Source organism: Bombina bombina, chromosome 4, assembly GCF_027579735.1.
Source record: "Bombina bombina isolate aBomBom1 chromosome 4, aBomBom1.pri, whole genome shotgun sequence".
Taxonomy (NCBI): Eukaryota; Metazoa; Chordata; class Amphibia; order Anura; family Bombinatoridae; genus Bombina; species Bombina bombina.
The window spans coordinates 1,022,588,677-1,022,611,173 of NC_069502.1; the positions used below are offsets into that span (position 1 = coordinate 1,022,588,677).

A 22,497-nucleotide genomic window follows, 5' to 3' on the forward strand; every position below is an offset into this window, starting at 1 on the left:
TATCTCAAAAAAGAATGAGGACAATTATGAACATACTAACTTAAAATTAAAATCAAAGTTTTACCCCAAAAATGATAAGGGAAGTAATTTGGAAACATTTAAGAAAGTAGTTCTATCAGACCTAAAAAAGATTGAATTTAAAAAGGGGGGCAGTATGAGAAATCTAACTAAAAAGGAAAGAGCAACAGTAAAGGAACTTCAAAGTAATGAGGATGTGACCATAAAAATGGCGGACAAGGGGGGAGGTGTGGTAATTATGGACACTGAAAACTATATACAAGAAGCAGAGCGTTTGTTAAACGACAAGAAAACTTATAGGAAATTGGAACTAGACCCTACAAATAAATACATGATAAAACTAAAGAAAAATATTAGAAAAAGGAAAAGAACAAGGAATTCTAACTGAAAAAGAATACTCTTACATCATGCCATTATTCCCAAAAATAGCTATATTCTACTTTTTACCAAAAGTGCATAAGAGCCTAATCAACCCCCCAGGTAGGCCAATAGTTTCTGGGATAGGGTCCCTTACAGCGAACTTATCGGAATATGTAGACAGGTTTCTACAAAAATATGTAGTAAAACTTTAATCCTATATAAAAGACACTACTAGCGTTCTAAGACTTTTAAAAAATATAAAATTGGAAAATGAATATTTATTGGCAACGTGTGACGTTATGTCCCTATACACCAATATTAATCATAATTTCGGATTTGAAGCTATTGATTCCTGCCTAATTAAAGATAAGAATATGTTAAAAGAACAAAAAGAATTTCTGAAAGAATGTATTCGCTTTATATTAGAGCACAACTATTTTTCGTTTAATAGCAAATATTTTTTACAAATTGAAGGAACGGCAATGGGCACGAGATTCGCACCGAGCTACGCAAACCTTTTTATGGGAGAATGGGAACAGAGTTTCTTGGCCAATGCGGGGCTCGGTGCGAATCTCGTGCTTTTCAAAAGATATATTGACGATATCCTTATAATCTGGAGGGGAGATGAAGAGAGCCTACAAGATTTTTTTAGACTTATGAATAGTAATGACAGAGTACTCACATTCACACATCAAATTAGTAAAGAAGTAATAACATTCTTAGATTTAGATATAATAGTGGATAAAGATAGATTAGTCACCAAAACACACTTTAAATCCACTGATGCGAATAATTATATACATGCCACAAGTTGCCATCATTCTAAATGGAAAAGCAATATACCAATAGGTCAAAGTCTAAGAATTAGAAAAAATTGTACAGAGATTACTGATTTTGAAGATCAGATAAAAGTTTTAGAAACTAAATTTAAAGAAAGGGGATATAAAGATGATAATGTGAAAAAAGCTGTATTAAGAGCAAGAAATACAAATAGGGATTCACTCCTTGAATATAAAAATAAAAATTCCCAAATAAGAGAAGATTATAATGTACCGTTTGTAACAGATTACAGCGATAATTATTATGCCATACAAAAGATTTTAAAAAAGCATTGGCATATTGTCAAAAATGATCCGATATTAGGAGATAAACTCCCACCATATCCAAAAGTGGTATATAGGAAAACAAAAAATTTAAAATCCATATTAGCCCCAAGCGAATTTAAAAGAAAGAAATTAGTGAAGAATATAGATAGAGACCTGAGGGGTAAGGAATTACAAGGATTTTATCCATGTATAACTTGTAGGTCCTGCAAATACAGTACGAAGAAGAAGAATTTTATAGTCCCCAATATGAACATAGATTTTGAAATTAAAGATACCATAATGTGTAGTAGTAAGGGGGTGATTTATGTTATCCAATGTTCATGCAATTTAATCTACATCGGAGAAACTACTAGAATGCTCAGGGATAGAATGCGAGAGCACCTCTGGAACATAGAGAAGGGGAAATTAGAAACTCACCTTTACCAGCATTTTAGGGAAGTACACAAAAATAATCTACAAGATTTTAAATTCTGGGGATTATGCAAAATTAAGGGGGATTGGAGAGGGGGGGATTATGAAACTAAACTTTTAAGAAAAGAAGCTGAAATGATATACAATTTTAATGCGTTATATCCACATGGATTGAATTCCGAAATAGAGATTGCACCTTTTTTATAACTAATCCCCTTTTTTATAACCAATCCCTTTTAAATTATCATTTTAAATTATCTTGTTATCATCCATTCTGTCCTTTGAAGAAATAGTATTTGTTTTAATTTTTGGATAGATCTTTGAAAGTTTTTTAAATAATTTAGATAATTTTTATAATGAAATTTTTATAATGAAATTTAATAATTTTTGAAATTAAATTAATTTAAATTATTTTTTATAAATTATGGTTATGCTCTGTATTACCCACTGATCATTGTAGTAAATTAATATATTGAATTTATTTTTGTATGTTTTTAAAGATAAATAAACTTTTTTAAACTTTTTTGAGCTTTTAAGATGTTGATATAAGGTTAGATTTATATTTATACTAGTGTAACATAGAATGTGTAACTAGTGTGTGATATATTAAGGAAGTTCCAAGACCCTATATTCTAGAAGACCTTTTTTCTATTGAAGAGTATCGAGAGTAGAAATAAATTTTTACACACAGAAATCATGGAGGTAAAACGACACATGAGGTTGCCACCCAAAGAGGAACAATGAGAGAGGAAGCAGTTAATCTCAATTACCCACCGGAAGTTACAGGTGTATTTAAGGCACAGGTGAGCAGTACACAGTATCTTGATAAAGCCCCGTCTGTAAGGGGTGAAACGCGTAGAAATACTGTGATTTGATTTGGAGAAACTGAAAAAAACTTGAGCCCGGACCAATCTCCACTCTGCGTACCTAAGTACTAAGTGCAGAGAGTGAGCAAAGGGCATTCAAGAAGAGACGGACACTATCTATAATACTTGCGCAAGTATTCCACTCACCATACAGAAGTTTACAAGCAGATCGGATCCGGTGACGTCAGGCGCTTTGCTAGCAGCGCGAGAACTCCCGGGGAAACTACAAGCTGCATACCGAAATATCGGACTGAACCGCAGGTGAGAGCTCTGTACCTGGAGACAAGTGCTACACTGAGGCGGTAAGACTACAACTTTGTCAACAGAAGTTTTTAGCTGTAAAAGTGCACATAAGTATTTATCATCCATTATCGCAATACCTTCTGCTGCACCTTTTGCCTGATTTTTATCAAATAGAAACAAAATTGCAAACCAACATTGCAACAAAAATTTCAACAATTAATTGATCGTGGATAAAATCTTTTCTAAGGAAATAACTGACTGTGGCAATACAATCTCTTTAAGGAAATAACTGATTGTGGCAATATAACCTCTAAGAAAGGATTGTTTGGAGAAAAAAGTATTAAGACACCATCTCTGTGTGTAAATTAAAAATCCTTTTACAAAAAGAGATTTGTGTGACGAAACACTGTATATATTTTTAAACTCTAAACTCTATCTGGAGACCTGAAAAAGACATTTTTAACCTATTTTCTATACATCATATTTATCTTTTTACCATTAGAGTCTAGATATTGATTCTTGAATTGTTTAAACCAGCCTTTGAATGAATGTGTATCCTGAATGAGTTGTGATTGAATTGTATAGATTTTTAAAGTGTTCCTTTTATCTGTGGGTGTTATTATTATAATTTTTAGCATCTGAATAAATTGTTTATTATTCTATATATTTATTGATTGTGTCAAGTGTATTTTTAAGTATATTTTATAGTATATCGTATTGTGGAATCTAGTGTTTTTCCCATAGCTTATAGCGCCATCTACAAACTTTATTTTTACTATTTGTTTGATTTCACTGTCTGGGAAGGAGACAGTTACTCGTAGATTGGCCAGGTGGGTTAAGCCTTAGCGCTTCACACACTCATTTACCTTTAAAAATGAAATCATGCCATCATCTCTTCAACCTCATGATTTCAAGGCCAGGTTCGGATCATGGGGAACTGCCCACATATCTAACCCCCCCCCCCCCGGCCAATCCTTGCTGTCATCAAAAGGAGAAGCTGCAGGACACTATATATTCTAGGACATTCCATGCCTTCCTAACTGTGTTAAAGTCCAGCGCTGTGAGGACGGAATGGAACGTCCTTATGGTGTGAAGGGGTTAACAAAGATTTGTGTGACAAAAAGAAGTAATTCAACTGTAAGATACTGGTAAATATTGCAATCTGGCCAATAAGTGCAGCCTAATACCATTTTTCTTACTAGATACAAATGACCTGAATCTTAAGATAGAGTTTCAGGGATTTATATAATATTGAAACGTAATTCATTTTTACATTTGATACCAATACATACATTACTTAGAAACAAGTAAGTATTGAATTGGTCAGCGTCAAAGTGGTCAAAGCGATCACAATGCAAAATGTATGTGTGCATTCCGGAAAAGACCTTTTCATGTGTGAAGTACTTGTTTTCAGGATAGAAACTGGAAGTCATCTGAAGCTCACATATACAGTAGCCCTTTTACATTTCTTGAGGTTACAGTGATGTGCTTTTGAATTAACTCCTTTGTTCACTATATAATGGAAATGTAAAAATAACATATTGCAAACCAAATCCATCCTCACTACTGCTAAACCAACTGAGGGCTAGATTACAATTGGTGCGCTATTAAGTGCTCCTGCTCAAGCGTAAACATCTCTAGAAGTATCTTGAAAACCCACCTATTCAGAGAGGCTTACCATCTCTTATTTATCTTTCATCCTAACCAAACTAATACATGAACTGCCTGACTCACTGCTGCAACTACAAACAATGTGACAAGCTACCCCAACCTTATGTCTCTGTACCCTAAACCTGTAGACTGTGAGCTCTCCTGGGCAGGGCCCTCTTTCTCCTGTACTAGATTTATTTTGTTTTGTTATGTTTTGTATTTTATCACAAATCCTTGTCATTGTATACCCCTATCACTGTACCCAACACTACAGAATTTGGCGGTGCTATACAAATAAATGATAATAATAATAATAGAAGTAAGCTTTTTGCACACTTTAGGTAGGACGTGTATTAAAAGTTGAAAGTAAAAAGTTTGTGCGTGAGCAAAACCCAATGTGCACCATCTTCCAAACTTTGGATTATGACCAGGCTAACACATTCTCCCATAGACTTTAATGGAGAGCATAGAAGAAGAAAAAACACTTATCCCTCGCAGGCTAACCCAACAGGGGTTATTAATATTTCACATTACATTGTTTTTCACATGCAGGACAATGGTATTTTTATTGTAAATACATATTTCTATAAATATTTGTATATGCCTATACCTGTAATTCTATTCCTATAAAGAGATGTATAGATATATATTTTACATTAACATTACCACATACATATAGAAATAAATATTTAATAATAAAAATGAAAAAAAAATATTTGAATGACATAGGAATGTAAAATTTGCGTAACACAATTAATATCCCACGATTTAGTTCTAACACAGTGTTGGGTTAGTGCCCATGAAAATTTAGTTATCTTAAGGTGTGTTGAAATATTACATGTAAAATATAAAAAAATAATAATAAAATTATTATAGATACTGTAACAATAAATAAACATTAGAATATATATATATATATATATATATATATATATATATATATATATATTACAGTATCTATGATAATATTTAATAATTATTATTATTTTTAATATTTTATATGCAGTATTTTAAAAACTCACCTTATAACTCTTTTTGTGTGTCCTAACCCGACACTGCATTAGACCTATATCGCAAAACACGAATCACGTTACACATACTTTACATTCCTATGTTTGTAAGTATTTAAAGTATTACTGTAAAACATATATATACCTATATATCTATAGGAATAGATATACAGGTATAGGTATATATATATATATATATATATACATATATAATATATATATATATATATATATATATATTTACAATACAAATAGCATATTCCTGTATGTGAAGAATATTGGAATGTGAAATATGTAAAGCAAATGCAGCGTAAAACACATTATTAAATATTACCATTTAATCTACATGTAATCTAGCCCTGAATTGTAATTGTCTGTAGGCAAGATGAGCACAATTGCGCATTGACTATATTGTCCCTTTTAATATATGCATTTATTGTTTGCAAAAGCATCATTGTCGGTTTGGTATGATCTGAAATAACAAGACTTTCGCTTTATATCACATGGACTATTAATATCTTCTAATGCTAGATTTTAAGAGTATTGTAAAGAGTGAAACCACTACCTCGTTACAGGGTTTCTGCATAGGACATTTTTAAAATGTATCGTGCTTGAAGGTGCGCCCCCTATAAAAGCTAAGTCATGAAGGCATGATCTCAACATCTTCTATGCAAATAAAATGTTGCAAGGGAGCTTGTTAACACTTTCTAGATCCCATTTTAAATCCTTGGTATGAAGATGCCAATGCTGTTAGTGACAATCATGGAAGTGAGAGTGTGACTTTGAATCAAACATGAATAGAAAGAGATTACTACAAACCATTTGTAGATGTTGAGATCCTGATGCCACTTTTATTGTATAGACCCTTAGCTGTACATTATATTACATACTTAACACACACACACACACACATATATATATATATATATATATATATATATATATATATATATACACACACAGACACACACATATACACAAATGTGTGTCCTGTCCACTGAAGACAGTTTATACAATAATGTTGAGTAGAACTTTAATAAATCAATATCAAGTATGCTAGTACACCTCTAAAATGTCTCCTGTGACCATTTCAGAGAGTTTTCAACATGTGCAATAAAATAAACTAGTCTAAGAATACTTGCAGAGATGTCCAAAATGTCATTCCAGGGCTTTATCAAGTGCCTTGAGGTGTCAAATTTGAAAAATCAAAACTGTTTTTGAAAAGTCTCTTGTAAATGCAATGTGAGTGCACCATAGTAAAAACAGGGCTTTTATCGAGGAGCCAAAAACACAATTGCGAGTACGGAAAATAGCCAAAAATGGTTTTTGATCGACCCCTAAGTTCTGATAACCCGAGACTTTAATAATGCAATTCTTTCTTGGTTGTGTGAATCCCTTCCATGATAAGGGATATTAAATAGTAAATGCATGCTAGACTTAATGATGTATTCAAAGCAAAGATTAACTAATGTTTGCTCATGCGTAACAGTTAGTGTGCCACTCGTAATCTAGCCCTTAATATCGGCCCCTAATTGTCTTCAGCAGGAGATAGATAAGGGGACACTTAAAACATAGTAGTGTCTATTTCAAGAAACTTAGTGGGGTTTAGAAAACCAATCATTTTCAGAGTTAACTTACAGGAAGGGAACAAAATAAATAAGTTAATTGCTTTAAGTTTTTTTAACTACATTAATATTTTATATTCCAATCTCATACTATTTAATATCAATATAAGTGCCAAATATGTTGTCTAACATATGAATTGATATAGCATATAGTTTGGAAAAAGCAAATTGGACCATGTGCTCCTTTCATATTAGTCCAACAGCAAGACTAGAATTCATCCAATTATTTGGAAAAAAAGTAGAAATCAAATATAGAAATGAAAAGATTCATCTATAATCATGTACTTTCCTTCAGTATAATGTAATATTTTTAATTACAAAAACACTTTTTAAAAAAATTGGGGTTGAGGGACCTAATATATTGTGATTAATATAACTGTATAGATTGTACTTAAAACTTAATGATTTAGCATTAACATCTAATATAATTGCATTATGATAAAACAGAATAGGCTGGCTATCAAAAAAGATTAAGTGGAAAATACTTTATAATTTTTATCTTTTCAACAGTTTCGGGCTTTAATAATACTTGATTTTTTTTTATGTGAAGAGCCCCTATATTGTATTATTGTCATTATGATCTGCTTCAATTTTGCAACATACAGATGGCAAGCTAGTTACTTTCACTATCATAGCTAAAAAATAGGTTTTAATAATACATATATAATGTTAGGTAATTAGCACAGGACATTTCATTTGGATGGTGACACCCTTTGATTGGAAAAAAAATTAGGCTGAGTTTAAGACAAATGTGTCACAAGGAGATTTGGGTTCAATGTGTTCAAGAATAAAGAATAAAATTATTAGTTAAATGATTAGTTACTGAGTCCTAGACCATACGGCTAGATTACGAGTTTTACGTTATGAGCGGCTCGGTACTAACTTGCAAGTTATTTCCACCGCTCCCCTCCCTATAGCGCTGCTATTACAGGTTTTTATAAACCTGGCGTTAGCAGGCAATATAGCAGCATTGAGCTCCATACTGCACTCAAATACCAGCACTGCTTTGAGCTGGTTTTACGTGCTCGTGCACGATTTCCACATAGACATCAATGGGGAGAGCCAGCTAAAAAAAAGCCTAACACCTGCAATAAAGGAGCGTAAAGCTCCGTAACGCAGCCCCATTGATTCCTATGGGCAAAGAAAATGTATGTTTACACCTAACACCCTAACATAAACCCCGAGTCTAAACACCCCTAATCTGCCGCCACTGACATCACAACACCTACAGTACACTTATTAACCCCTAATCTGCTGCCCCCAACATCGCCACCACCTACCTATACTTATTAACCCCTAATCTGCCGCCCCTAACATCGCCGCCGCCTACATTACACTTATTAACCCCTAATCTGCCACCCCTAATGTTGTCGCTACCTACCTACACTTATTAACCCCTAATCTGCCGCCCCCTATGTCGCCGCCACTATACTAAAGTTATTAACCCCTAAACCTAACCCTAAGTCTAACCCTAACACCAACTAACTTGAACATAATTAAAATAAATCTAAATAAAAATTACAATTAATAGCTAAACAATTCCTATTTAAAACTAAATATATACTTACCTGTAAAATAAACCCTAAGCTAGCTACAATATAACTAATAGTTACATTGTATCTATCTTAGATTTATTTTTATTTCACAGGTAAGTTTGTATTTATTTTAACTAGGTAGACTAGTTAGTAAATAGTTATTAACTATTTACTAACTAACTACCTAGCTAAAATAAATAAAAATTTACCAGCAAAATAAAACCTAACCTATCTTACACTAACACCTAACCTTACACTACAATTAAATAAATTACATTAATTAAATACAATTAACTAAATTATAAAAAATACTAAACACTAAATTACACAAAATAAAAAAGAAAAGATCAAATATTTAAACTATTTACACCTAATCTAATAGCCCTATCAAAATAAAAATGCCCCCCCAAAATAAAAAACCCACTAGCCTAAACTATAGAAAAAAGCAATAGATAGAGGCGCCAATGGTGCAGATCAATAGTAACTTGTAGGTATTTGTATCCAGTTGTATACACAGGGTACTCACATGTATAAGAGGCAATCTGTTATGCCTATAGAGACAGGCTGGATTTCTACAGCAATCCAGCTGGCTGATCCAAAAGGTAGAAAGGCAGTGTATTGGTGTAAATGATTCACACCCTAGATGTAGCGTAGCAGTAAACCATACATAGCACTCTGAGTGAATAAAGATAAAAGCATATTTATTTAAAAGTATAAAAATTTAACACCCATCTCAGTGCCAAAACAAGTATGGCATATGGAGATACTTGTTTTGGCACTGAGATGGGTGTTAAATTTTTATACTTTTAAATAAATATGCTTTTATCTTTATTCACTCAGAGTGCTATGTATGGTTTACTGCTACGCTATGTTAATATAGAAGAACTAAATACAGAAACTAGAGATAATAAATCGAGAAGATCCCACTTTTCCAATGAGAATAAAAAGAGAGGAGAGTCTTATATTTTTAGAGATAATCAAAGAGAAACCATTCAAAATACCAATCGAAATTACTATAAGGAAGGTGAAAATTTGAGAACAAACACTTATAATAAAAACTATGATACAAGAAGAGATGAAGGTCTAGAAAGGAGAAGGGACCAGTCTAGGGAATTTAAAGCATCTTATGACAATAGAAGATCTAGACAAGATTATAATAAGGGTTACACTCCTTACTATCCAAGAGGTAGAAATTTTAATAACAGAGAATATAACCCAAGATACCAGTCTCATTATAATAGAGAACAGTACAGAAATGATTCCTGGAATGAGAGACAGAATGGGAATTATTATAGACAAGACTAGAGGAACCACTGGAAAGGAGAGAATGATAGACAAGTATATGGTAACTCTTATGATAGACGAGAGGAGGAGTATACTAATAGAGGTTGGTATGATAACAATAGAGAAGAATATCACAAGAGAATGGGAGAAAGAAAACAAGAGAAAACACAACAAAATTGGAAAGTACCGACATATAATAGATATGAAGTACTAAACCAGGAGTAATTAGAGTATACTTCTTCTAAACCTAGTTGATCGAATTTTTTAGAGGGGGGCAAAGAAAGATCTCACGACCCTCCGAAGGGCAAAAGGAGAAGAGAGGGAGTAGAGGAAGAAGAAGTAGAAGATTAAAATCTATAGTTACTAAACCTAATGCCGAATTTACTAATACAGGTATTTTTAACATTAGTGATACACCATTAAACAAGGAACAAGAATCTATTTTGAAAAAAGGATTATCATTTGCCCCCACATCTAAGCTTAATAAATTCGAACACCTCATCAACGTTAATCAATTTATCAGAAAATTAACCTTGAAAAAATACTTCATTAAACATCCAGTTTCCTATACAAATACAGTTAATCATAGCTACCAACATACAGAATTAAAACCCAAATCGACCTTTTTTCCTACACAGGAAAAAGGAAACTTTGTACAGTCTTTTGAAAAATTGGTAAGAGAAGATTTGGATAAATTAAATATAAATGAAAATAAGAATATAAAATGGGAATTTATCTTTGAGAGAAAAGAAAGTTCTGTTTTCTTTTGCTCCCAAAACCGTCCACCTGAAAGTGAAAATTCTTCAACTCACTGGACGATAGGAGCTTCTTGGCAGATCGCGGAAAAGATTTCTTTCACCTATTTACCGATACTAAGGAAGGTATGTGAGGACCGGATCCTTCGTTATACAGCTACTTCCGGTCCAGAGAAAAACGCCACTACACATTATTATTGACGTTGCTGCAAACAGAACTATTGTAGGATCGGGTAAGAGATTCTTTTTATTTGTATGTCTATGAAGATAATATAACATACACAAGATTGTAGAAAGAATTCTTGCCCCATATGAAAAGATTTCACGCAACACATAACAATATATGTCAAGAGATTTACCTTAAAACTGCGAGTGATCCCTTTTAAACAACATTGGTTGCTCCGCTTTTAAAGGAATTGCACTTTAGCAAGAATTTGCAACATTGTTATAGAAGAAGACTCATATATACCTTACTTTCAATACTAACATTGAAACTGATACACACTATCAGAATTGTCGGATTACAAGTTTCTATGGCTACAGTGCAACAATAGCAACATTATAGACTTTTATTAACTCTTCAGGAGATGATATATAACTTCTAGGATTGTTGTGAAGATCAAAAGATCCACGTGGGAACCTAGAGACTTTACATATATATCCAGGAACACAGTCTTTTCCAAAGAAGTTGATTGCACACAAAGTTTCAAGTGTCAGCTTTTATTACCCCTTTTTTTTTTGCTGCAGCATTTTTAAATGTAATAGAAACATTGCTTTTATATATTTTTCATTCTTTCATATATTTTTTCATTTTTTCAATATTTTTTCTTATTTTTTCTTATTTTTTTCCTTTGATAATTTTTTCTGAACTTTTTAAAAAAAAAAAATTCTTTTTTTGAGCCTTTTTAAGTGTCTATTGATATAATTATTATATCTTTTTTTGAAGTATATTGCGCTTACTGGATTCTCAACCAGCATCTAGTAAATATACATCTATACTATAGAATCCAGCAACTAAGTCACGCATCCAGTAACTGTTGGGTTTCAATACATTTTTTATTATATTGAATACATTATATACCATCATTATTGTGTTTTAATATATTTATTTTCAATAAAATATTTTATTTATTCACTCTTCCAATATTCTTGTATGGTACATTTTTTCCACAAAACACTTTTTTAATATTATTATGTTGATTTACGTTATTTGATCTTATACAATTATTTACTTTTTTATTGATTCCAAGACAGCTAGCCACAGGCGCCACCTCTAACTCTTTCTGTTGTCCTGTCTAGTACCCTGTGTATACAACTGGATACAAATACCTACAAGTTACTATTGATCTGCACCATTGGCGCCTCTATCTATTGCTTTTTTCTACAGATTGTCTCCTTTGGGAGTTGTTAGAGAGCTGCCCCTAGGATCAGCTAGCTGGACTGCTGATAAAATCCAGCCTGCTTCCACTGGCATAATTGATTGCCATTTATACATGTGAGTACCCTGTGTTAGCCAATTACAGTTCCATTTAAGAACCATCATTGATCTGCACCATTGGCACCTCTTCCTTGTGCTTTTATTTTAACAGACTAGCCTATACTAAACTGCCAATAGCCCTTAAAGGGGCCTTTTGTGGGGCATTGCCCCAAATAAATCAGCTCTTTTATCTGTAAAAAACAACCCCCTAACAGTAAAGCCCACCACCCACACAACCAAACCCCCCAAATAAAATCCTATCTAAAAAACCTAAGCTCTCCATTACCCTGAAACGGGGATTTGGATGGGCATTGCCCTTAAAAGTGCATTTAGTTCTTTTTCGCTGCCCAAACCATAATCTAAAAATAAATCCCACCCAATAAACCTTTAAAAAAAACTAACACTAACCCCCGAAGATCCACTAACAGTTTTTGAAGACCGGACATCCATCCTCAACGAAGCCGGGAGAAGTCTTCTTCCAAGCAGAAAGAAGAGGTCCTCCAGGCAGGCAGAAGTCTTCATCCAGACGGCATCTTCTATCTTATCCCTTCCGACGCGGAGCGGCTCCATCTTCAAGACATCCGGCACAGAGCATCCTCTTCTTTCGATGGTCGCTAAAGAATGAAGGTTCCTTTAAATGACGTCATCCAAGATGGTGTCCCTTGAATTCCGATCGGCTGATAGAATTCTATCAGCCAATTGGAATTAAAGGTGAAACAATCCTATTGGCTGATGCAATCAGCCAATAGGATTGAAGCTCAATCCTATTGGCTGATTGGTGTTAGGTTTTAGGGTTTTTTAAGGGTTTATTTGGTGGGTTTTATTTTAAGATTAGGGTTTGGACAGAGAGCTAAATGCCCTTTTAAGAGCAATGCCCATCCAAATGCCCTTTTTTGTGTAATTTAGTGTTTGTTTGTTTTTTGTAATTTAGTTAATTGTATTTAATTAATGTAATTTATTTAATTGTAGTGTAAGGTTAGGTGTTAGTGTAAGATAGGTTAGGTTTTATTTTACAGGTAAATTTGTATTTATTTTAGCTAGGTAGTTAGTAAATAGTTAATAACTATTTACTAACTAGTCTACCTAGTAAAAATAAATACAAACTTGTCTGTGAAATAAAAATAAAACCTAAGATAGCTACAATGTAACTATTAGTTATATAGTAGCTAGCTTAGGGTTTATTTTATAGGTAAGTATTTAGTTTTAAATAGGAATTATTTAGTTAATGATAGTAATTTTTATTTAGATTTATTTTAATTATATTAAAGTTAGTGGGTGTTAGGGTTAGACTTAGGGTTAATGATAGGTAAGTATTTAGTTTTAAATAGGAATTATTTAGTTAATGATAGTAATTTTTATTTAGATTTATTTTAATTATATTAAAGTTAGTGGGTGTTAGGGTTAGACTTAGGGTTAGCTACAATGTAACTATTAGTTATATTGTAGCTAGCTTAGGGTTTATTTTATAGATAAGTATTTAGTTTTAAAAAGGAATTATTTAGTTAATGATAGTAATTTTTATTTAGATTTATTTTAATTATATTAAAGTTAGTGGGTGTTAGGTAGGGATGGGCGAATGTGTAAATTTTCAAATTTCGAATGTAGAACGAATGTTATTACCGAAATTCGAATTCTAAATCCGAATGTCGATAAGAACGAATATTCTTAAAATTCGAAAATCGAATGTTATTTACAGTTTTCGAATGTCACTTTCGAATTCGAATGTTTATAATTATATCGAATGTCCACATTCGATATTTCGAATTTAACATTCTATTTAACAAATACTATTCAGAAGTTCAAGTTCATGTGGTAGGGCGGGAATCTAGTAAATTGATACAAATATATAATTTTGAATGTTTCCATATAGAATATTGCATAATTCGAATATTACATTTAAAGAAAGCATTAGAAATACTATTACAAACATATAAATTCGAATTTTTTTAATTCGAATATAAATTTGAATTTTTCGAATTCGAATATTGCATAATTCGAATATTACATTTAAAGAAAAAGCATTAGAAATACTATTACAATCTAAATTCAAATTTTTCGAATTCGAAAACACGTATTGCATAATTCGAATATTACATTTAAAGAAAAAGCATTAGAAATACTATTACAATCTAAATTCAAATTTTTCGAATTCGAATATTGCATAATTTGAATATTACATTTAAAGAAAAAGCATTAGAAATACTATTACAATCTAAATTCGAATTTTTTGAATTCGAATACACGTATTGTTTAATTCGAATATTACATTTAAAGAAAAAGCATTAGAAATACTATTACAATCTAAATTCGAATTTTTCGAATTCGAATATTGCATAATTCGAATATTACAGTTAAAGAAAAAGCATTAGAAATACTATTACAATCTAAATTCGAATTTTTCGAAAAGAATATTTTCGAATTTAATCGTAAAATTCGAAACCGAACATTTGAAAATCGAATGTTAGAATGTTATGTAAACATTCGAAATTCGATTCGAACGAATGTGTTAAAATTCGTGCCGTTTTCGAATGTTGCAAAACATTCGCCCATCCCTAGTGTTAGGGTTAGACTTAGGGTTAATGATAGGTAAGTATTTCGTTTTAAATAGGAATTATTTAGTTAATGATAGTAATTTTTATTTATATTTATTTTAATTATATTAAAGTTAGTGGGTGTTAGGGTTAGACTTAGGGTTAGTTTAGAGGTTTATAACTTTAGTATAGTGGCGGCGATTTTGGGGGCAGCATATTAGGGGTTGATAACAGTAATGTAGGTTGCGGCAATGTTATGGACAGCAGATTAGGGGTTAATAATATTTAACTAGTGTTTGCGATGCGGGAGTGTGGCGGTTTAGGGATTAATATGTTTATTATAGTGGCAGCAATGTCCTGAGCGGCAGTCTAGGGGTTAATCATTTTATATTAGTGTTTGCGTTGCAGGAGGGCCTCGGTTTAGGGGTTAATAGGTAGTTTATGGGAGTTAGTGTACTTTTTAGCACTTTAGTTATGAGTTTTATGTTACGGCTTTGTAAAGTAAAACCCATAACTACTGACTTTCAGTTTACGGTATGGATCTTGTAGTTATGGGCTGTACCACTAACTTTTTGGCCGGACAGGCAAACTCATAATACCGGCGCTGTGGAAGTCCCATTGAAAAAGGACTTTTTGAAAGGTGTGGTAGTTATGTTGCATTATGGCCAAAAAAAGTGTGCGGTACAAATATACCTGCAAGACTCGTAATACCAGCGGTAGTGAAAAAAGCAGCGTTATGAAGCTTTTTCACTCAGAACGCAAAACTCGTAATCTAGCCAATAGCAATGTAAGTGGAAGTAATGAAAAAAAGAACATTAGATATTGATGTAGATCAGTCAGTGTTCTTACTCCCATTCAACAAGTAAACTAGAACTACTGTTCGTTATATATTATATAAATTACTTTGAGAAAGTATTAAATAGCAAAATATATACTGCATTTTTGCAGATGATATATATAAAAAAATGTTTAAGGTGATTAGGGCAGTGCATGATGTAATTGCTTTGCAATAGGATTTATAAAAATTGAAGGAATGGGCTGGTAAATGGCAATATTTAATATTGGTAAATATAAGCTCATTTCGAATGAAAAAATATGTAGGCTACTTATTATCAAATAACAATCAAATTGCGGAAAATCTTACCTAAGGAGGTAGTAACTGCCAATACCTTAGATGAATTTCAAATAGCTTAGATAAAAAACAGAATTCAGGGATATGATTGCTTGTGTTAAATTAGTTAGTTTTCTAATTGTTTAATGTAAACTCAATTGTCAGATTATTTATCATAAATCAGGTCATCTGCGTATAGGTTGAACTTGGTGGACTTCTTTCAACTTCATCTTTTATGTTACTATGTTAATACGTGAATTATGGCACACTCTCAGTTAATGTATGCAAACAAGGACAGGTCTTGTCAATCAGTGGGATCTAACTGGCAGGATTTAACTTCTCCAGCCTCCGTTGCTAGGAATCCAAACATGAAATTTCAATGTTGGGTCTTTGTTTATTTTCTTCCTAGCAAAGGATGCAAGTGCAGGCACATTAAATTAGAGGTTGAAAAATGTTAAAGTCATATACTTTTTGGTATATAACTCCTATATAGTTGATAATATAGAGTCTACTGAGTTGCACTAACCTTGTGTGTATAAGACACATGAAGTTAATATTATTTTCTCTTGTTAACTATTGGACAGCACTCAGTTTATCTAAAGATACATTCATTGACTTTCACCACCATGAAAAGTATCTTGTTAACAAAAGTTTGCATAAAAAAAGTTGAGATCTTGATAAAGGCCCCCGGCCGAAATGCGTAAATTTGCCCATTAATAGCTGTGACTTAGCTAATCTAACTACACTTCAACGGTTCTCTGAATCTCCACCTAAACTCCTATGTTATTTGGAGAACCTACTATAATATAAGTACTCAGCGATTGATCAGATCGTCTGGATCGCATCACCTCACTGAGGTTGGAAACCATTACCCACGCTTGGTTGGTTTACTAGCTATTACTAATAGCAACCAGGATTGGCATCAACTACCACCGAGATTGTATGTAAATATTCAGATCCATTTGGATTTTCACATTGGATTTTCATTACCAACGGATTACGGCACTTTAAGATTGTGCCCATACTCTAAGACTGGAAATCGCTGGATACACATAAAGGCTTACCTGAATTGTCCTATCCGATTCCACCTCCTATCTTCACTACCAGTGAGTCACCAGCACATGTGACCTGGAAGTAAATTTTGAACACGGACCTTTTTCATCAAGACTGACACACAGTCAGAACCAGTGGCGATAACCACTATACAGGTACTTTCAAACAGTCTTTTTGACAAAAAGAAGCTTTTTTGCCAACTAGCTAGTTTTTTGGCTATCACGCTTTTTTTTACAGTTACAGACTGTGTTTTATGTTTTGTTTTAATCCATTGCAATGGCACAATTATCACACTATATTTGAAGGGGGAACCACATTGGCTACCATACATACAGAACATGATCTATCTGAAGATACAGACATGTTAAACAGGCTTAAACTGGTTAATAAAGCACAAAAAACGTTTTAAAACAAAACCGTTACTGTCTCTTTAAATGTTAAACAGGGCACACTTTATTACTGAATATGTGAAAAACTATGAAGGAATTATCCAATCTTTACCAAATTTTCACCACATTGTCTTAATACATTCAAAGTATTGCACCCCAATTTTCAAGCTGTTAACCCTTAAAATGTGGAAACCGGAGCCGTTTTTAATTTTAACCCCCTTACAGTCCCAGCCACAGCCTTTGCTGCAACTTCACCAATCCCAGGGGGGTATATGATACCAAATGAAGCCTTCTAGGAACGTTTTTAGTGGATTCCAGACCCTCACACATGCAGCTGCATGTACTGAACTCAAAATTAACTGCACAGTAATGGCGCGAAAATGAGGCTCTGCCTACTACAGAGAAAGGCCCTTCCTGACTGGGAAGGTGTCTTAACAAGTGCCTGGTGCTAAAAACGTTCCCCAATGTTATAAAAGTGTGAAATACAACTTCAAACTGCATATAATACTTAAATAAAGCAATCGATTTAGCCCCTAAAAGTGTCTACCAGTTTATAGCCCATAATAAGCCCTTTATTCTGTTTGAGACTAAGAAAATGGCTTACTGATCCCCATGAGGGGAAAATGACAGCCTTCCAGCATTACACAGTCTTGTTAGAAATATGGCTAGTTATACCTTGAGCAGAAGAGCCTGCTAACTGTTTCCCCCAACTGAAGTTATTTCATCTCAACAGTCCTATGTGGAAACAGCAAACGATTTTAGTAACTGCTGCTAAAATCATAATCCTCTCACAAACAGAAATCTTCATCTCTTTCTGTTTCAGAGTAAATAGTACATACCAGCACTATTTTAAAATAACAAACTCTTGATAGAAGAATAAAAAACTACAACTAAACACCACAAACTCCTCACCATCCCCGAGGAGATGCTACTTGTTCAGAGCGGCAAGGAGAATGACTGGGGGGGCGGAGCCTGGGAGGGACTATATGGACAGCTCTTGCTGTGTGCTCTCCTTGCCTTTCCCTGTGGGGGAGGAGAATATCCCACAAGTAATGGATGACACCGTGGACCGGACACACCAATGTTGGAGAAAGCTACTTTTTAGCAATTACTACATTATATTTTAATAGTTATTTATTGCAACATAGTATCAAAACACAGATTTCTGATAGACTCTCCAGTAAATACAATTATTTTAACCATTATCCCGGATCCTTTTTCTGGCATAACCCAGATATCTTGTCTTATATATGCTCTAACCTGACTCTATATATCTTTTATATCTTTTGTACAAGTATAAAAATTGTTAGTAAATCTTTATTTTTGAATTAATCGATATCAATCTCCTCTTTATTTACAATTATATTTATTTGTCAATATAGCACTTTTTTTCACAAAATTATCACATTTTATTGTCATTGAAGTATTTTACAATATAAATTGACTCAATCACTTTAAACTTCAGTTAGATTTTTTCAATCCCTTATACACTTCTATTATAAGATAGATTAACACTTTTAAAGTTTGAAATACACTCTAATAGCGCTCCCCTATACTGTTCACACTATCTTCTTATAGCCGACATTTGTTTGGAGGAACCAATGTCATTTTAGGGATGAAGCAGAGTTTTTAAAAAACAATCACATACAGAGGTGCACTCACTCACACTTGTTTTTTCACTGAGATCTTGTCAAAGAAATGCAGCTATGGATCTGTTCTATGGATCTGTTCTATAGCTTTAAACATACTGACATAACTCCAGATCATCAAATAATCCTCCGAGGAGCCTCAATAGAGCCTTGTGATTTCCAATCAAAATTAAAAAAATACTGTACAGTATTGCAGAATCATGCAGTCCCTTCAAAAGAATCTGAAGCTCATACCAAATAGTAAATAAGTACAGATGTTGCCTTCTTGCAATTTATACATCACTTTTTAAGAATGTAAGCATTCAAAGAGTGGAACTTTAATTAGTATTAGTATTTTTTTTTTCAATTTCTAATAGGTAAACGGGTTCAGTGGATACACTTACCTGAAAAAAAATGATACATACATTTTGATTTGTGACACGAAAAATATTCTATGCAAACAAGAAGTATATTTAAATTCACTTTACCTTTAACTTCATCTTCTGATTTGTTGGTGATTGTTTCTACATTAGCATCTACTTCAGATCTGTGTAACAAATCTTAAATAAAATAAAATAAAAATAATTTAGTTTTTACTTGGTAAAATAACTATAATACAGAGGATTGGGGAAAATCATTTGCCATAAAGTTGTTTTCAATGCATATTAGTCTTTTTAGCAAAATCTAAAAATGTTCTATGTTAACCCCTTCGCTACTTGGTATTTCAGAGAAAACTTACCGAAAGTACCAAAGGATTTTGTAAAACAAGCAAAATCACTCCATTTAAACAGAAATAAAGTATTTTTTTAAATTTTATTTACATACTGTACAAAACTATATATATTTTTGGCTTAAAAAGAGCTTTCAGAGGATAACAATTTAAACTTGTTATTTATTCACAGAATTAAGAAATACTGTAAAATGAACGAAAAAAGCAATATATAGTTTTAAGGTCTGCAATTATGTCTAAAATTATGCAATGCATTAACTCTCATTTGGTATTACTGAACTGCCCAAATTTGGAAAATTGAACCCCACAACTATATTTATTTATAAAGTAAATACCCCAAAGGATTGATCTAGGCCCATTTTAGTATATTTCAAGCCGCCACTTGGCAGCCAAATGGGATCATATAAAAAAAATTAAATTTTTTCACAAACTTTGGGTTTCTCACATTTACAATCATAAGACAAATGCTTATAAAAGCTTCTCTAGGATCCTCTTTATTCAGAAATGACAGACATGCATGCCTTTGCCATTGTTTTTGATAATTAGGTCACTAAATGCAGCTGCGCACCCCACCTCTGAAATTTCCGGCAGTGAAGGGGTTGATCAGTTGGCTATTAATGGTACAATGTATTGTAGTGCAGTGATTACCATTCCACTGAACCCTCACAAAGAGCTCTATACCCTACCTACTCCAACTGCCCCCCAACACTTTACATACTGTTAAGCAGTCTGCCAGTATGCAGTTTAGGGATCTATTTAAATAATTGTTATTTTTTAAATTATTTAATGCATTGTAGGGCTCCCTCCTCACCCTCCCACCTCAATGATCCCTCCCAAACCGCTTTCTTCCCTCCCCCTTGCCCCCTGGTCAACACCTTCACCCCAATGCTCATTTTCATTCCTTCTTCCTCCTCCCTCCAGCAATGAGCTGCCGATCTGCCTCCTTCCTTAACCCCTTAATGACCGAGGACGTGCAGGGTACGTCCTCAGAAAAAAGGCAGTTAACGCCTGAGGACGTACCCTGCACGTCCTCGGTGTGGAAAGCAGCTGGAAGCGATCCTGCTCGCTTCCAGCTGCTTTCTGGTTATTGCAGTGATGCCTCGATATGGAGGCATCCTGCAATAACCTTAGATGGCCATCCGATGCAGAGAGAGCCACTCTGTGGCCCTCTCTGCACCGGACATCGATGGCCGGTATCATTGGTGGGTGGGAGCCGGTGTGGGAGGTGGGTGGCGGCCATCGATGGCCCTGGTCATGTGGAGGGGGGGCGGGATCGTGGGCGTGGAAGCCCGGGCGCGCGCGTGGGAGCACGCACGTGCACGAGGGGGCGCGCGCGGGCGCACGCCGGGGCAGGGACCGGGTGGAGACCGCTGCACTACAGAAAAAAATGTGTCCCAAAATAAAAGTGGGACCAGTAATTTTTTTTAAAAAAACCTTAGGCGTTATTTAGGTGGTGGGGGTTGGTCCGTGGGGGGGGGGAAGCTACACTACAGAAAAAATAAAAAAATAAAATAAAAAAAATAAACATTTGATTGTGCAAACTGGGTACTGGCAGACAGCTGCCAGTACCCAAGATGGCCCCCAATAAGGCAGAGGGGGAGGCTTAGAGAGCTGTTTTGGGGGGGATCAGGGAGGTTGGGGGCTAAGGGGGGATCCTAAACACAGCATATGTAAATATGCTTTTTTTTTTTTTTCTTTAAAAAAAAAAAATCTTTTATTTTAGTACTGGCAGACTTTCTGCCAGTACTTAAGATGGCGGGGACAATAGTGGGGTGGGGGAGGGAAGGGAGCTGTTTGGGAGGGATCAGGGGGTGGGATGTGTCAGGTGGGAGGCTGAACTCTACACTAAAGCTAAAATTAACCCTGCAAGCTCCCTAAACACTACCTAATTAACCCCTTCACTGCTAGCCATAATACACGTGTGATGCGCAGCAGCATTTAGCGACTTTCTAATTACCAAAAAGCAACGCCAAAGTCATATATGTCTGCTATTTCTGAACAAAGGGCATCCCAGAGAAGCATTTACAACCATTTGTGCCATAATTGCACAAGCTGTTTGTAAATAATTTCAGTGAGAAACCTAAAATTGTGAAAAAAATAACGTTTTTTTTAATTTGATCGCATTTGGCGGTGAAATGGTGGCATGAAATATACCAAAATGGGCCTAGATCAATACTTGGGGTTGTCTACTACACTACACTAAAGCTAAAATTAACCCTAGAAGCTCCCTACATGCTCACTAATTAACCCCTTAACTGCTGGGCATAATACACGTATTTTGCGCAGGGGCATTTAGCAGCCTTCTAATTACCAAAAAGCAAAGCCAAAGCCATATATGTCTGCTATTTCTGAACAAAGGGGATCCCAGAGAAGCATTTACAACCATTTATGCTATAATTGCATAAGTTGTTTGTAAATAATTTCAGTGAGAAACCTAAAGTTTGTGAAAATATTTGTGAAAAAGTGAACAATTTTTTTTATTTGATCGCATTTGGCGGTGAAATGGTGGCATGAAATATACCAAAATGGGCCTAGATCAATACTTTGGGATGTCTTCTAAAAAAAAAATATATACATGTCAATGGATATTCAGGGATTCCTGAAAGATATTAGTGTTCCAATGTAACTAGCGCTAATTTTGAAAAAAAAGTGGTTTGGAAATTGCAAAGTGCTACTTGTATTTATGGCCCTATAACTTGCAAAAAAAGCAAAGAA

General features: G+C 34.0%; 1 protein-coding gene across 1 annotated transcript in view; it reads right to left on the reverse strand.

The window, feature by feature from the left end:
- Window positions 1-22,497, reverse strand: part of LOC128657721 (ADP-ribose glycohydrolase MACROD2) — a 1,711,614-nt gene that overhangs the window by 162,616 nt on the left and 1,526,501 nt on the right. Inside the window, exon 10 of the mRNA XM_053712124.1 lies at window positions 19,541-19,612. Within this exon, the coding sequence (XP_053568099.1) occupies window positions 19,541-19,612 (72 nt within the window). The remainder of the gene's footprint in view (window positions 1-19,540; window positions 19,613-22,497) is intronic.